Raw genomic sequence first — 16593 nt, 5'->3', positions numbered from 1 at the left:
TGGAAGCCAGGTGAAGGTTTGAAGCAAGAGAGTAGAATGATCTTCTAAACCTCCTCAACCTCCCCTTATAGTTTCTCCCATGACCTTGTTTCAGTTCCTTTGTAACTGCTTTCCATTTGCCACACTCTGAAATCACCTTGCTCATCTATTTGTTTACCTGTTTTTAAACTATTTTCCCCTACCAGAATGGAAGTCCCAACAGGGAAGATACTTGTCTTTTGTACGCTCTGTATCCCTAGACCCTAGAAAAGTATCTGGCCTGGAGTTGGTAATGAATACATATTTGTTGAACAGGTGATCGACTGATTTCCCAGTGAAGAAATGGGCTGCTATGTCAGGTAACTTGATGAAGGTCAAATGATTGTAAGTGAGCAGCTACAGCTTCACTTTGAAAGTCTTAGACCACGTCCAGTGATCGATCTTCTTATAACCCCATGACAACAAAATGGCTTTTTTTTTTTTTTTAGATGGAGTCTCGCTCTGTCACTCAGGCTGGAGTGCGGTGGTGCAATCTCGGCTCACTGCAACCTCCGACTCCCGGGTTCAAGCGATTCTCCTGCCTCAGCCTCCCGAGTAGCTGGGATTACAGGCGCGTGCCACCACAACTGGCTAATTTTTGTATTTTTAGTAGAGATGGGGTTTCACTGTGTTGGTCAGGCTGGTCTCGAACTCCTGACCTCATGATCTGCCTGCCTTGGACTCCCAAAGTGCTGGGATTACAGGTGTGAGCCACCGTGCCCAGCAAAATGACTTCATTTTGTACTTTCCTGGTTAGTAAGAGAAGTCGTGCCCCTAAAGAACCTGAGAATCACCATGTTGGCCAGGCTTGTCTCAAACTCCTGACCTCAGACAATCTGCCCACCTCGGCCTCCCAAAGTGCTGGGATTACAGGCATGAGCCACATCTCTACTGAAAATATAAAAATTAGCTGGGCTTGGTGGTGCACACCTGTAGTCCCAGCTGCTCAGGAGGCCGAGGCAGGAGAATCCCTTGAACCTCAGAGGTAGAGGTTGCAGTGAGCCGAGATCATGCCATTGCACTCCCGCCATTGCACTCCAGCCTGAGTGATAGAGCAAGACTCCATCTCAAAAAAAAAAAAAAAAAAAAAAAAAAAAGGAAAAGAAAAAAGAACCTGGGAATCGTAGAGTTGGAAGTGGTCATTAAACTGGTTCAGCCCTCATTTGTGTGAGTTTCCTCAGTGTCCTAGGATAGATGTTTGCTACCTTCTTGAATATTCCTGGAAATTGGGGAGTGATTTCTTTGCTGAGATAGTCAGTTCCATTGAAATGGCCATAACTATTTGAAAGGTATCTCTGTGCCTCTTCCACCTGTGGTCTTTGTTCTGTCCTGTGTGGCTCATAGAGTGTATCTTCTAGCCAGGGATGGTGGTGGACGCCTGTAATCCCAGCTACTCAGGAGGCTGAGGCATGAGAATTGCTTGAACCTGGGAAGTGGAGGTTGCAGTGAGCCAAGATTGCACCACTGCACTCCAGCCTGGGCAACAGAGCGAGACTCTGCCTCAAAAAAAAAAAAAAGATCTTATCTTGTCCCAGCCAGTGTTCTCTTACTTCCTTCTCATGTGTCAGTGAAAACAGCCTGCACTTTAGGCTCAGAAAGACCTGGATTCAAACTCCCTGCCACCTATTGGCCTTGAAAAGTGACCTTAACCCTCTCAGGCCCCTTCTTGGCACAGTGCCTGGTATTTAATTTGCTCTATTATTACGGCTATTACTATTGTTATACAGTCTTAAATCTCCAAAACATTTTGGTTAATTTTTCTGGGCTTGATTCATTGAGCTAGTGTCCTTTTTTTTTTTTGGAAACAGAGTTTTGCTCTTGTTGCCGCCCAGGCTGGAGTGCAGTGGCACGATCTTGGCTCACTGCAACCTCCGCCTCCCGGGTTCAAACAATTCTCCTGCCGCAGCCTCCCGAGTAGCTGGGATTACAGGCGCCTGCCACCACGCCCGGCTAATTTTTTGTATTTTTAGTAGAGACGGGGTTTCACCATGTTGGGCAGGCTGATCTCGAACTCCTGACTTCAGGTGGTCCACCTGCCTCAGCCTTCCAAAGTGCTGGGATTACAGGCGTGAGCCACTGCGCCCGGCTGAGTTATTGTCCTTCTTAGAAATGCGTTGCTCAGGCTGGATGTAGTGACTCACGCCTGTAATCCCAGCACTTCAGGAGGCCGAGGTGGGTGGATCACTTGAAGTCAGGAGTTCAAGACCAGCCTGGACAACATAGCGAAACCCCGTCTCTACTAAAAATACAAAAATTAGCCAGGTGTGGTGGCATGCACCTGTAATCCCAGCTACTCGGGAGGCTGAGGCAGGAGAATTGCTTGAACCTGGGAAGTGGAGGTTGCAGTGAGCTGAGATTGTGCGACTGCACTCCAGCCTGGGTGACAGAGTGAAACTCCATCTCAAAAAAAAAAAAAAAAAATACAAGAGAATGTGTTGCTCAGTTCTGAACCTGCTGCTGATTAGACCTAAGTGGAATGGGGGTTATGGAGGTAGGAGGAGGGACTTGACCCCAGGGGTGGTGTTTGGACATTGGACCAAATTGAGGACTAGCTAAAACAAGGAAAGGGTGAAGCAGCTTTTCATAAAGCATGCCCGCCAGAGTGCCATGTTTACTGTGGCCATGGCAACACCTGGGCGTTACCACCCCTTTCCATGGCAATGACCTGACAACCCAAAAGTTACTACCCTTTCCTTAGAAATTTCTGTGTTAACTGTCCCTTAATTTGTGTGCAATTAAAAGTAGGCAAAAATATGACTGCAAAACTGCCCTGAGCTGCTACTCTCTGCCTGTGGGGTAGCCCTGCTCTGCAGGAGCAGTCACGGAGCTGCAACAGGGCTGGAGCTGTAACAGGGCTGCTTCAACAAAGCTGTTTTCTTTCACCACCGGCTGGCCCTTGAATTCTTTCCTGGGCAAAACCAAGAACCCTCATGGGCCAAGCCCCACTTAGCACACCTGCTCTGCCTCAGTATCATCAACTTGTCTAGACATTATTTCTTTTCTTTTTATTTTTGAGACAGAGTTTTGCTCTTGTCGCCCAGGCTGGAGTGCAATGGCGTGATCTCGGCTCACTGCAACCTCCGCCTCCCGGGTTCAAGCAATTCTCCTGCCTCAGCCTCCCAAATAGCTGGGATTACAGGCACCCGCCACCATGCCCAGCTAATTTTTTGTATTTTTAGTAGAGATGGGGTTTCACCGTGCTGGCCAGGCTGGTCTCGAACTCCTGACCTCATGATCTGCCCATCTTGGCCTCCCAAAGTGCTGGGATTACAGGCGTGAACCACTGTGCCTGGCCAACATGATTTCTTTTCATGTAATCCAATCAAATTAGCTTTTGTGGCAGCTGTAATACATCACAGACTCATAGTTCATGTACAGTCAGCTGAGAATCCCAGATTTTTTAAAACATATTACTGCCATGCTATCCGTAGTTGACTACCTACTATGTTATTTCTATTTTTTTTTTTTTTTTGAGACAGTCTCTCTCTGTTGCCTAGGCTGGAGTGCAGTGGCACGTTCTCAGCTCACTGCAACCTCTGCCTTCCAGGTTCAAGCGATTCCCGTGCCTCAGCTTCCCGAGTAGCTGGGATTACAGGTGCCTGCCACCGTGCCTGGCTAATTTTTTGTATTTTTAGTAGAGATGGGATTTCACCATGTTGGCTAGGCTGATCTCGAACTCCTGATCTCAAGTGATCTGCCCATCTCGGCCTCCCAAAGTGCTGGGATTACAGGCATGAGCCACCATGCCCAGCATTATTTCCACTATTTTTAATGTTTACTTATTATATTTCTAATAAGTGAGGGTACATCTGTGTACATGGATTTACATCTTAGAACTACTTAATATTCTATGATTTCTCAGCAATTTTATTCATAGAGTCTTATTTTAATCCACAGAATAATCTTGGGAGGTATCTAGTATCCTAATCACTATGATTTAGAAATAGAGGCTGGAGGAGGTGGCTTGCTTCAGGCCATCCATTTAGTAAGTGGAATGGACACTGAATTCAGGGTTCTTATGGCAGCTGTCCAGTCTTCTTTTGAAGGAGGAAAATAGAAAATGAGCTTTCAGTTCAGTGGGACTAATAAGGAAAGGTTTTCTGGAGAAAGTGAATATCGAGTGGATTTTTGTAAGTGAAGAAGAGGCAAGCACCAGAAGATGGGGGAGGGCCAGGCGTGGTGGCTCACATCTGTAATCCCAACACTTTGGGAGGCCAAGGCAGGAGAATCACTTGAGGCCAGGAGTTCAAGACCAGCCTGGGCAACACCCCATCTCTACACAAAATAAAATAAAATAATTAGCTGAGTGTGGTGGTGTGCACCTGTAGTCCCATCTACTTGGGAGGCTGAAGCGGGAGGGTGACTTGAGCCCAGGAGTTCGAGGTTGCAGTGAGCCATGATTGTGCCACTGCACTCCAGCTTGGGCAACAGAGTGAGACCCCAACTCTAAAAACAAACAAACAAACCAACAAAAAAACAGGTAGAAGAATGTGGGATTGAGGTGAGGGGGTGTGAATAAGCAGCCAAGGTTTTTGAAGAACAAGTTCTTGGACAGATTCGGCTTCTGAGATAAGACAGCTGGCCACCTGGGGTGCTTTTTTGAAAAGCTCACTTGCTGGGGCCCCACCTGCAGAGATTCTGTCAGTAGGTTGGAGGTGGCTCTCTGTATTATTTTCACACCTCCACATGTAATTCTGATGTACAGCCTGGGTTGCAAACTACTAGGTTAGGGGCTGGAGGTCATTTAACTAGAGAGAATGGTCTAGGAGTCCTTATTGTGGAAAAATGAGCTAGGCAGGTAGAACTGGAAGGGGAGAGAGAGCACAAAGCAAAGAAAAGAATGGTACAATATGAGTTCCTTGGGGGAAGCACTTTTTTTTTTTTTTTTTTTTTTGGAGACAGAGTCTCGCTCTGTCGCCCAGGCTGGAGTGCAGTGGTGCGATCTCGGCTCACTGCAACCTCTGCCTCCCGGGTTCAAGTGATTCTCCTGCCTCAGCCCCCTGAGTAGCTGGGATTACAGGCACGCACCACCATGCCCGGCTAATTTTTTTTGCCTTTTTAGTAGAGATGGGGTTTTACCATGTTAGCCAGGCTGGTCTCGAACTTCTGACCTCAGGCGATCCTCCCGCCTTGGCCTCCCAAACTGCTGGGATTACAGGCATGAGCCACTGTGCCCAGCTGGAAGCATCTTTTTAAATTAAATTTTTAAAATTGAGAGACAGGGCCTCACTGTGTTGCCCAGGTGGGTCTCCAACTCCTGGGCTCAAGCGATCCTCCCACCTTAGCCTCCCAAAGTGCTGGGATTACAGTCATGAGCCCCTGCACCTGGCCAAGGAAACATTTTGATGATAGGAAAGCTCTGCAGGTTTCTGAGCAGGAGGGTGACATGTTTTAAGGCCCTGTGGCAGACAGATGACTGTGAGTCGGAATCACCCTGCATCCTTTCTAAGTCCGGACTCTATTCATCCCTTGAAAGATGATTCTGTCAGTGCTCTCACTTCCTTTGCCCACACCACCTCTTTATCTTAAGATGTTTCTGTGGTTTCAGATGCATCACTTTTCCCCTTTGCTGCTGAATCTGGTTCTCTCTCCTATTTTTGCCCTCCCTGTGCTTGCAGCAGTGTTACAAAAATTGTGGACATTCACTTCAGAGTTTTATCATCTTTATTTTCAATTTGCTAGACCAGGTTGCTTTCCCCTGTATGAGGGAGTGCCAATCTCTGATTGCTGGGTACCAAACCACATCCTGGCCTGTGTGGGGTACCATGGAGGAAGGAGATAAGACCCAGACCCCTGGCAGCTCCCAGTTTAGCAGGGGAGACAAGATAACACATGAAAACAAACAGAGCACATCAAAAAGGCAACAGGTCAAACCGATGCAGGGAAACCCCTATCATTAAAGGTCTAAGCCCTGAGGCCTCCCTGCTCATCTCCAGGCTCAGAACCTTTCTGAGTCTTCTTTGACCTCATTTAGTATTTCTCTTCCATCTCTCTCTTGTTGGTTTATCTCCAGGATCAACTGCTAGAGCAGTGTCTAGGTGTTGCTTTGAAGCTTGTATCGAGATTTCTCTAGGACTCTCTGCTTCAGCCTGGCCATCCCCAATTACCAACCACATCACAAGGACTGGACTTGTGTTAGCTACGCTGCTTCTCCAGCCTGAAGAGAAGGTGCTTCTTTTTTTTTTTTTTTTTTTTTTAGATGGAGTCTTGCTCTGTCGCTAGGCTGGAGTGCAGTGGCGTGATCTCAGCTCACTGCAACCTCCAACTCCCGGGTTCAAGGGTTCTCCTGCCTCAGCCTCCAGAGTAGCTGGGATTATAGGCATGTGCCACCATGCCCACCTAATTTTTTTGTATTTTTAGTAGAGACGGGGTTTTCCCATGTTGGCCAGGATGTTCTCAATCTCCCGACCTCAAGTGATCCACCTGCCTCAGCCTCCCAAAGTTCTGGGATTATAGGCATGAGCCACCACACCCGGCAGGTGCTTCTATACCTAACTACTTCTTCGTGCATCTCTGACTTATGCTCCTTTGAGTAGGACAATTCAGTCAGGAAGGGATACCAAGCTGGTGAAAGGCATTTTTTTCAAAGTCCCAGTCCTGGGCTGGGTCTAAGGATTTCTGAATCTGGATGGGAGCCTTCCTGCTCCGCCTCTCCCAGGCTTCCCAGCTCCTGTGTAACCCAGGCGACCTCTGAAGGTCCAGGGAAACTGCTACTCTGTAGTGAAGTCCGAACTTGGCATCCCTTCTCCTTGACCCACACCCCTGTCCTCATTTGTCCCCTCTGCTGTGTCTTTGCCTCTGCGTCCCAACAGGGAGGAGCCCTGATTCCGCAGCACCTGCAGCCCTCTCCCAAATGCCCTGCGCACCACCGAAGAAGAGAAATAGAAGAGCAGGGGGTCCAGACTGGCGTTGAGTGAACTGAACACCACTGCTATTGACCGCCACCAGGGGCTTTTTCTCTGGTGATACCCCACCAGGTGGGACACGTTGTAAGGTCCGAAGCACACCAGGAAATTGAGCAGTGTCACCACAGCCAGCCCCACGGCTCGGCGCCGCCTCTGGGCCCCCACATGGGGCTGGGAGAGCATGATCCACACAAAACGCCAGTAGCAGAAGATGGTGACTGCCATGGGGATGAAGAAGAGCACCAGGCACAGCTCCAGCCGCACGGGCAGCACCACGTCCAACTGGTTATCGGTGAAGTTCTCGTAGCAGGTAATTTCATTGCCACTTCTGACCTGCTCAGTCGTGTTCAAGTATTGAACGATGATCACGATGGTGCAGTGACCAAAGGACATAACCCAGGCCACCAGAGCTGCAATCACTCCATACACAGGCCGGCGGGAGAGCTTGTACTGCACGGGGAAAGCCACTCCCAGGTAGCGCTCGATGCTGATGCCCGCCAGGAGCCACGTGCTGCAGTAGATGCTGCTGTAGAAGCCAAAACTCGTGAGGGCGCAGACGACCTTGGGCAGGTACCAGCGGAAGTTCGACGCAGCCTCGATGATCTTGAAGGGCAGCAGCAGCAGCAGGAGGAGGTCGGCCAGCGTCAGGCTCAGCAGGAGGATGTGCACAGGTGCAGGCTGGGGCTGGCGGACCCGCCCCACAAAGGCCCGCAGGGCCAGGAGGTTGGCAGGGAGGCCAGTGAGGAAGATGATGATGTAAGCCATGAGGATCAAGGAGCTCTTCCAGTCCGGCAGCATCCTGGAGGGGAACAAAAAAGGGCGGGGTCAGGGAGGTCTCACTCACAGCCCGCGCAGCCAGCTCTCCTTCAGGATGCGGGCATCCTCCCCGGCACCGTCCCCTTCCCAGGACTGTGCTTTCTGATGCCACCACGGCTTGCTCACACCACCTGCTCGAACTACCCAGAGCAATTATTGACTTTGCCTGGGGCGGGATATTAAGCAGTAGTGATTATGTTTGCCATCATGTGTCTCTGGAGGAGACCAACTCATGGCTTCCCAAGGGAATTCCCCCTCCAGTTTCCCTAGCCTTTCTCCTCCTGTCCTCACAGATACAGGAAGTTACTGTTACCAGTTTCTAACTTTACTCAAGTCCCTTTCTCAGACAGAGACCTGCAGGAGAGAAAGGCATCAGTGCCGGGAGAGAGCTGTAAGATGCGCGTCAGGATAAAGAGGCTGTGGCGCCCCAGGCGCCGATACCCAGTGCCAGCTCTCCAAAGGACCCAAGTGCCCAGCCACCAGCCCAGCTTCCTACTTCCCTTCGTCTGTTTGGCAGAGCACAGATTCTCCCCCACCTTGTCCTCCCCTGTCCAACACCAAACTCTGGGACTCTCTAGAAAAGGGGAAGCTGGGGCTGGGCGCGGTGGCTCACTTCTGCAATCCCAGCACTTTGGGAGGCCGAGGCGGGCAGATCACCTGAAGTCAGGAGTTCGAGACAAGCCTGGCCAACGTGGTGAAACCCCATCTCCACTAAAAAAAAAAAAAAAAAAAAAAAAAAAAAAAAAAAAAAAAAAAAAAAAAAAATTAGCCGGTTGAGGTGGCGGGCACCTGTAATCTCAGCTACTTGGTAGGCTGAGGCAGGAGAATCGCTTGAACCTGGGAAGCAGAGGTTGCAGTGAGTCAAGATTGCGCCATTGCACTCCACCCTGGGCAGTAAGAGCAAAAACTCCGTCTGAAAAAAAAAAAAAGAGAAGAAAAGGGGAAGCTGGGAGGCTTAGAGGAGGGTGGAGGGGAAGGATGAACCAGCACTAGCCTTAGGAGGAAGGCTTGTCCCTAGAAGACCTTAGAGAAATATTCAGAAAAGCCCACAGGCCTTCACTGGCCCTTGAGCCTGGCATTCTGACCATAAATAGAACTCGTCTTCTTCACGGGGTAACTCAGTTTCCACTTGGGGTGTCACCCTTGCTGGCCCCCAACCCAGGTCCTGTCTTTCTGTCCACTCTCCAGCCTTGATTTCCTGGCTGTTTCCTTGCTCCTCACACTAGCTCCTGTCTCTGGGTATGAGTCTTCCGTTTGGTTCTGACATCCTTCCTCCAGTCTCCCAGAACCTTCCCCTCAAACCTGATCCTGGCCTCTCTTCCCAGAGCACAAGCACTACACTAGCTGCCTTGCCTTGTGTTGTTCCGGATAGGTGGCTTCTTGGGATTGGTTCTGAAGGGAGATCTGCAAGCTTCCAGGAGAGAGGAACAGAGCTTTAGCCCCTGCTTCTGTCCATGCCATGCGGGAAAAAATGGTGAGGAACCTGGCTGGTAGTAAGCATTTATACTAGCACCAGCCACGTGACCAGAGAAAGGAAGGTCAGTCTTTAAGCACTATTTCCTCTCAAACCCAAAGGAAAGGCCCAGCATCTTTATTCTCTCCCTAGAGAATCCTCACTCTTGACTTCCAAATTCAGATTTTTCTGTCCTTAATTCCTGATTAAAAAAAAAATTCCCAGGCATTTTTCTTTTTTTACTTCCCAAGTCAGATTATTTTCTTTTCTCTTTCTTAGGCAGTTTCTTCTGTCATTCTGCTCATTCTCAGAAATGAGCTTTCCTCCTTCCTTTTTATTTTTCCTCTTTTTTTTTTTTTTTTTTTTTTTTCGAGGCTGAATCTCGCTCTGTTGTCTAGGCTGGAGTGCAGTGGCGCCATCTCAGCTCACTGCAACCTCTGCCTTCCGGGTCCAAGCGATTCTCCTGCCTCAGCCTCCCTGGGATTACAGGCACCTGCCACTACGCCCAGCTAATTTCTGTATTTTTAGTAAAGACAGGGTTTCACCATGTTGGCTGGTCTTGCACTCCTGACCTCAAGTGATCCGCCTGCCTTGGCCTCCCAAAGTGCTGCGATTACAGGGGTGAGTCACTGCACCTGGCTCTCCTTCCTTTTCTTCTTCAATTTTTTTACTTTCTCTATGGTCTCCTGCCCTCTGCCGCCAACACATTTCTTTTGACCGTCTCAGCTGAAACAGGCTGGTCCTGGCCTGCATCTTGTTGTGATGGAAATGGTGTGGGAGTTATAGTCATGCAGATATGGGCTCAAATCCAGGTCCCTTCATTACAACCTTGGGGCAGATCCGTTTTCTGAAGTCTAGTTTGCTGTAGTCAAGTGAGCATGCGAATTCTGACATCCTAGGACTTCTGCGAGGATTCAGTGAGGTTGTGTATATAAAGCACTTAGTAGATGCCCATAAGTGCTGCCTCGTCTCAAGCCTGTAACACAGCTTCACAGAGAGTGAGCCACTTGGTGCAGCCTCCAGAGGCTCAGGGCATGGATGTGCTGTCTCTCTTGGGAAAGTGTCAGGAATTCAGGAGGCCCGAGTTCACGTGCCCATGTGGCTTTTCGTCAGGGCGTGGCACTCAGGCTCCATTCCTTTCCCTGATAAAGTCTCACTGTTTCCCCCTCTCTGACCTTGGTAGCCCCAGGTTAGGAGCTCCTGAAGGTCCCTTTGAAATACACACCTAATGCAGCAAGGATCGTCGGAACATGTTTTCCTCTTGAACTAGGGAGGAAGTCTCAGAAAGAAGTCTCTGTTCTGCCATCTGTGGCCTGATTCCTGCTCACAGAATCCCCATGCTTTCCCTAGGACATACCTACTTCCTATTGTTTGCCATTCATTCAGTCATTCAGTCAGTCATTTATTCTTTTTGTGGTCTATAACCCCAGGGTCTAGATATTTTGATATTTAGCTTTTCTTTCTCGTCCACTCTACTCTCCTCTGAAGGCGTTCTAGTTCTTTATTTCCTTCCCCCAGCACACGTCGCTTCTCAGATCAACAGGAGAACTAAGAAAGAGACCGTTTTCTGTTGTTGCCACCAAATTTATTTGTGTCATTTCGCTTTTATGATTTCCTATAAACATGCACGAGGATCTGGATTTAATTGCAGAATCCAGGAAACTCATTGGAAAACAAGTGTTGAGGAGTGGGACTGCCTCTCTGTCTCTGCCCGTTCTTCTCCCCCCACCTCCTGCCTTTCGCCGTCACTGTCGTGAGTCCCCCTGTGGAAGATGCCCCAACGAAACCCCCTCTCTGGGTTCACAGCAGTTATGAAAGTTCATAGCAGTTATGAAGGGAGCATCACCAAGGAGGCTTTCAGTCTCACAGTTCATGATGTCCACCTACGTCACAGGAAAAGGAAACCCAACCTCTCAGACCGAGTTCAAGGGGGTAAACTTTCACAAGAGCAATATCCTTCACAGTTCCTTCCAAGTTCAGTTTTCTCTCATCGTCTTTATAATGCGGCCTGTCATCACGGGAAGTTGGACCCTTATCTAAAGTTCTGTGTAATCACTTCCACATTCTTAATTCTCACTCGCCCCTCAGTCCACCCTAATCTGGATTCTGTGCCTATTTTCCATGGGATTTTCTCTTCCCGATGTTAGCAGTGACCTCCATGTTCCTAAATTCAGTGGACTTACGCTTTTCTTATTTTATTAGCATTCAACACAATTTCCACGCCCTTCTGGAAACATCCTCTTTTCACAAATTCTGATACGTTACGCTGCTGGCTTCCCTCTCTTTCCTTTGGTCACTTCTCGTACCCCTTTGCTAGCTCACCATTCCCCTACTCATCCCCGAAATGGTGACTTCCTTCAAGCTTGGCTCCAGGTTCTTTCCTGTTCTCGCCTGTGCTCTCCTTCTAGTCGACTGCAACTGTTTCCGTAGTTCCAGTTACCACCTTCATGACACCCCTGGTTTGAATCTTCACCCTAGGTTTCTGTGAGCTTCACATGTACACGCTCAACTGCCTAGTTGACACTGCCATTGGGTGTCTCACAGGTGTCCCAAATCAACCAAATCAAATGTGTCCAGACCTGGCCTCAGATCTTCCTTCTTCCACCCTTCCCTGTCTTGGGGCGTAAGATCTCTTCCCATCACATCTCCTGCACCATCATCTTAGAGTCAGTCTTTTTTTTTTTTTCTTTTTAATTTCGAGACTGAATCTCGCTCTGTCGCCCAGGCTGGAGTGCAGTGGCGCATGATCTCGGCTCACTGCCACCTCTGCCTCCCAGATTCAAGCAATTCTCATGCCTCAGCCTCCCGAGTAGCTGGGATTACAGGCATGTGCCACCATGCTCGGCTAATTTTTGTATTTTTAGTAGAAATGGGGTTTCACCATGTTAGTCAGGCTGGTCTCGAACTCCTGACCTCAAGTGATTCGCCCGCCTTGGCCTCCCAAAGTGCAGGGATTATAGGCGTGAGCCACTGAGCCTGACTAGAGTCAGTCTTAAAGTGAATCTCAATACTATCTTCTTCCTTATCCCTAGAATGCAGTCTGATGTACTCCCCAAATACTTATGGATTCCAAATATGAATCCATCCATCCGTCTCCATCTCCATCATCCCATCTCAGTGCCATCATCCCTACCAGGATTTCAGCAGGGCCCTGACTCACTTCCTCTCATCCATCCGCTTCCCTGGCAGTCAGTTCTCCATACTGTATTAGTGGAATCGTTTTAAAAATGTCAATCCAATTATACGACCTTCTTGTCCTTTCAGAGACTTCTCACTGCTTTTAGGAGAAATATCAACATCCTTAAAAAGGCCTGCCTAGCATGGCCCTTGCCAGCTTCCACTCACATCACTCTTCTCTCTCTTTGCTGTCTGGGCAGGGCCATTTTCCACTTCTGTGAATGTGTCATGTTTTCCATCTGCCATGGGGAGCTTGAACCAGCCCCTGCCTGGTATGTCTTTATTTCTTGTTACCCATTCCAACTTTCACAGTTAATTTGTAGCTTTCTTTCAGATAACCACTTACTTCCTTAAGAAATCCCTGTCTGGCTGGGCACAATGGTTCACACCTGTAATCCCAGCACTTTGGGAGGCCGAGGCAGGTGGATTACCTGAGGTAAGGAGTTCGAGACCAGCCTGGCCAACATGGCGAAATCCCGTCTCTACTAAATATACAAAAATTAGCCGGGCATAGTGGCGCACGCCTGTAATCCCAGCTAGTCAGGAGGCTGAAGCAGGAGAATCACTTGAACCCAGGAGGCGGAGGTTGCAGTGAGCCAAGATTGCGCCACTGCATTCCAGCCTGGGCGACAGAGCAAGACTCTGTCTCAAAAAAAAAAAAAAAAAAAAAAAAAAAAAAGGCCCTGACCTCCTAGATTTCGATTCCCCTCTTATAGGTAAAGCATCTTTTCTATTGCTGAATAGTATTCTGTTTTAAGGATATTTCCTATTTTATTTATCCATTCATCTGTTGATGGATATTTGGTTGGTTTGGGTTTTTTTAAAAAAGTTTTTGTCTAGTATGAATACAGCTGTTAAGAACATTCTTGTGTGGAAATGTTTTCAGTGCTGTTGGGCAAATACCTGGCAGTGTATTGGCCAGGTGGTATGGTAAAACGTTTTATTAACTTTTTAAGAAACTACCAGTTTTCCAAAGTAGCTGTGCCATGTTGCATTCCCACCAGCAGCCTACGAGCATTTCAGTTGCTCCACATCCTCACCAACACTTGACAATTGTTAGTTTTTAATTGTAGGCATTCTAATAAGTATGCCATGGTATTTTTGTGTGTGTGTGTGAGACAGAGTCTCGATCTGTCGCCCAGGCTGGAGTGCAGTGGCGCCATCTCCACTCACTGCAAACTTCACCTCCTGGGCTCAAGCCATTCTCGTGCCTCAGCCCCCTGAGTAGCTGGGATTACAGGCACGTGCCACCACACCTGGCTAATTTTTGTATTTTTAATACAGATGGGGTTTTGCCATGTTGGCCAGACTGGTCTTGAACTCCTGACCTCAGGTGATCTGCCCGCCTCAGCTGCCCAAAGTGCTGGGATTACAGGCGTGGACCACCATACCCGGCCTTTGTTGTGGTCTTAATTTATGCTTTCTTGATGATTATTGGTGTTAAGCATTTTTTCAAGTACTTATGAGCCATTTGTATATCTTCTTTCGTGGAATGTCTGTTTAAATATTTTGCTCATTTAAAAAATTTTAGGCTGGGCATGGTGGCTCACACCTGTAATCCTAGCATTTTTGGAGGCTGAAGTGGGTGGATTGCTTGAGGTCAGGAGTTTCAGACCAGCCTGGCCAACATAGTGAAACCTCATCTCTACTAAAAATACAAAATTTAGCTGGGCGTGGTGGCGGGCGCCTGTAATCCCAGCTACTAGGGAGGCTGAGGCAGGAGGATCGCTTGAACCCAGGAGGCAGAGGTTGCAGTGAGCCAAGATCGTACTACTGCACTCCAGCCTGGGCAACAGAGTGAAACTCTGTCTCAAAAAAAAAAAAAAAAAAAGAAAAGAAAAATTGGATTATTTTCATATAGTTGAGTTCTGAGAGTTTTTTATTATATTCTGGGTACTAGTCATTTGTCAGATGTATATATTACCAATATTTTCTGCCATTCTGTGACTTTTCTCTTCTTTTAATTTTTTTTTTTTTTTTTTTGGAGACAGAGTTTCACTTTGTTGCCCAGGCTGGAGTGCAGTGGCTCCATCACAGCTCATTGCAGCCTTGACCTCCCAGGCTCAGGTGACCTTTCCGCCTCAGCCCTCCAAGTAGCTGGGACTGCAGGCACCTGCCACCATGCCTGACTAATTTTTCTATTTTTTGTACAGATGAGGTTTTGCCATTTTGTCCAAGCTGGCATCGACCTCCTGAGCTCAAGCAGTCTGCCCACCTCGGCCTCCCAAAGTGCTGGGATTACAGGCATGAGCCACAGTGCCTGGCCTTCATTTTCTTAATTGTCTCTTGAAAAGCAAAAAAGTGTTACATTTTGACAAGGTCTAATTTATCTGGTTTTTCTTCTATGGTTTGTGCTTTTATGTCCTAAGAAGCTTTAACTCCGTATCCAATTATTCCAGATTTTCCTTTCCCTGTTGAATTGCCGTGGCACCTGTACTAAAAACCCATTGGTTGTATGTGTGTGTGGTACTATTTCTGGACTCTCTATTCTTCTGAGAGACTCTGTGTCTTGCCTTTCATCATTTGCACATGGTATTTTTAAAATTTATTTATTTTTATTATTTTTTAAAATTTTTATTTTTAGATGGAGTCTTGCTCTGTCTCCCAGGCTACAGTGTTGTGGCGTGATCTCGGCTCACTGAACCCTCCTCCTTCTGGGTTCCAGCAATTCTTCTGTCTCAGCCTCCTGAGTAGCTGGGATTACAGACGCTTGCCACCACCCCTGGCTAATTTTTGTATTTGTATTAGAGACAGGGTTTCGCCATGTTGGCCAGGCAAGTCTTCAACTCCTGACCTCAAGTGATCCACGTGCCCCGGCCGCCCGAAGTGCTGGGATTACAGGCATGAGCCACTGTGCCCGGCCTGCACACAGTCTTGATTACTATAGTTTCATAATAAGTCTTGAAATAGAGTAAGTCCTCCAACTTCCTTCTTCTTTTCTAAATTTGCTGTGGCTATTCTGGGTCATTTGCATGTTCATATAAATATTAAAATCAATTTCTACAGAAAAGCCTGCTGGAATTTTGAATGGGCTCACACTGAATCCATAGATCAATTTGGGATCATTGACACTGGACATCTCTCTCCATTTATTTAGGTCTTTAATTCCTCTCAGCAATGCTTTCTAGTTGTCAGCATAGAGGTTTTGCATGATTCTAAATATTTTGGAGGCAGCTGTAAATTTAATTTTTTTAGAGTTTATTTTCTCATTGTTTGTTGCTCTCATAGCATCTTTTACTATTCCTTCCTATGTCCCACGTCTCAGTTTATTATAATGTGTTCATTAGCATGAGGATTTGCATTAAGATGGATGTGAAGTCTACCTCCCCTTATGAGACTGTCCACAAAGCAGGGAACACAGCTGCTTTGCTCACCATTGCATCCTCAGGGCCTGGCGTGCAGCCTGGAACATGTTAGGCCCTTAGTAACAATTTCCTGGATGACAGTGGAGGATAGATGGATGAGAGTGGCTTCAGAATGGAGATAAGTCCATTTCAAAAGCTCAGAGGATGCTTGTCCTCAGATGCCTCATTTATCTTTTTCTGGGACCTGTTAAGACATCCTGGACGTGTAATCACTTGACAGCTGTCTTGTGGTTTAAGGGACTTGCAGCAAAAGCCACAGGGCCTTTTTCCTCATGGTCAGCACTGATGATCCAGGCTATATACCTTTTTTTTTTTTTTTTTTTTTTTGAGACGGAGTCTTGCTCTGTCATCCAGGCTGGAGCATAGTGGCGTGATCTTGGCTCATTGCAACCTCTGCCTCCTGGGTTTAATTGATTTTCCCATCTCAGCCTCTTGAGTAGCTGGGATTACAGGTGTCTGTCACCATGCCCTGCTAATTTTTGTATTTTTAGTAGAGACGGGGTTTCAGCATGTTGGCCAGGCTGGTCTTGAACTCCTGACCTCAGGTGAACCGCCTGCCTCGGCCTCCCAAAATGCTGGGATTACAGGCGTCAGCCTCTGCGCCTGGACCCATCTGTATTTTTCAACCATGATATTTCCAATGCTTGGCACAGATCCTGGCACATCCTAGGGGGTGGATATATATTTGTTGAATGAGTGAATGAATGAAACAATTGCCAGCCTCCCAAATGCTGGGATTACAGGTGTGAGCCACTGCACCCGGCCTTAAGACTCCATTTTTGAGCAGTGGGAAGTCACTTAGGGCCATAAGAGGGGAATGATGTGATGTGATGTATGATTCTAGAAGATCAAGCCTGCT

General features: G+C 47.7%; 2 protein-coding genes across 3 annotated transcripts in view; one reads left to right on the top strand and one right to left on the bottom strand.

Annotated features, from left to right (window-relative positions):
* The window catches only part of KRTDAP (keratinocyte differentiation associated protein), a 61599-nt gene that overhangs the window by 34705 nt on the left and 10301 nt on the right, over positions 1-16593 (top strand). The gene's annotated exons all lie outside the window — the stretch shown is intronic.
* Positions 5668-9374, bottom strand: FFAR2 (free fatty acid receptor 2). Of its 2 annotated transcripts, XM_063800702.1 has the most exons (3): positions 9093-9215; positions 8529-8652; positions 5668-7722 (listed from the first exon to the last, which is right to left on the bottom strand). In XM_063800702.1, the coding sequence occupies exon 3, from the start codon at positions 7719-7721 to the stop codon at positions 6729-6731; it is 993 nt and encodes a 330-aa protein (XP_063656772.1). In that variant the 5' UTR covers position 7722; positions 8529-8652; positions 9093-9215; the 3' UTR covers positions 5668-6728. The 2 variants fall into 2 exon arrangements, with proteins under 2 accessions (XP_063656772.1, XP_063656773.1); XM_063800703.1 differs by lacking the exon at positions 8529-8652 and having other exon boundaries at positions 9093-9374.

This window comes from Pan troglodytes, chromosome 20 (assembly GCF_028858775.2).
Source record: "Pan troglodytes isolate AG18354 chromosome 20, NHGRI_mPanTro3-v2.0_pri, whole genome shotgun sequence".
NCBI classification, from domain to species: Eukaryota; Metazoa; Chordata; class Mammalia; order Primates; family Hominidae; genus Pan; species Pan troglodytes.
Note: the sequence above shows the minus strand (reverse complement) of the source record. Positions and strands in the feature narration are given on the sequence as shown.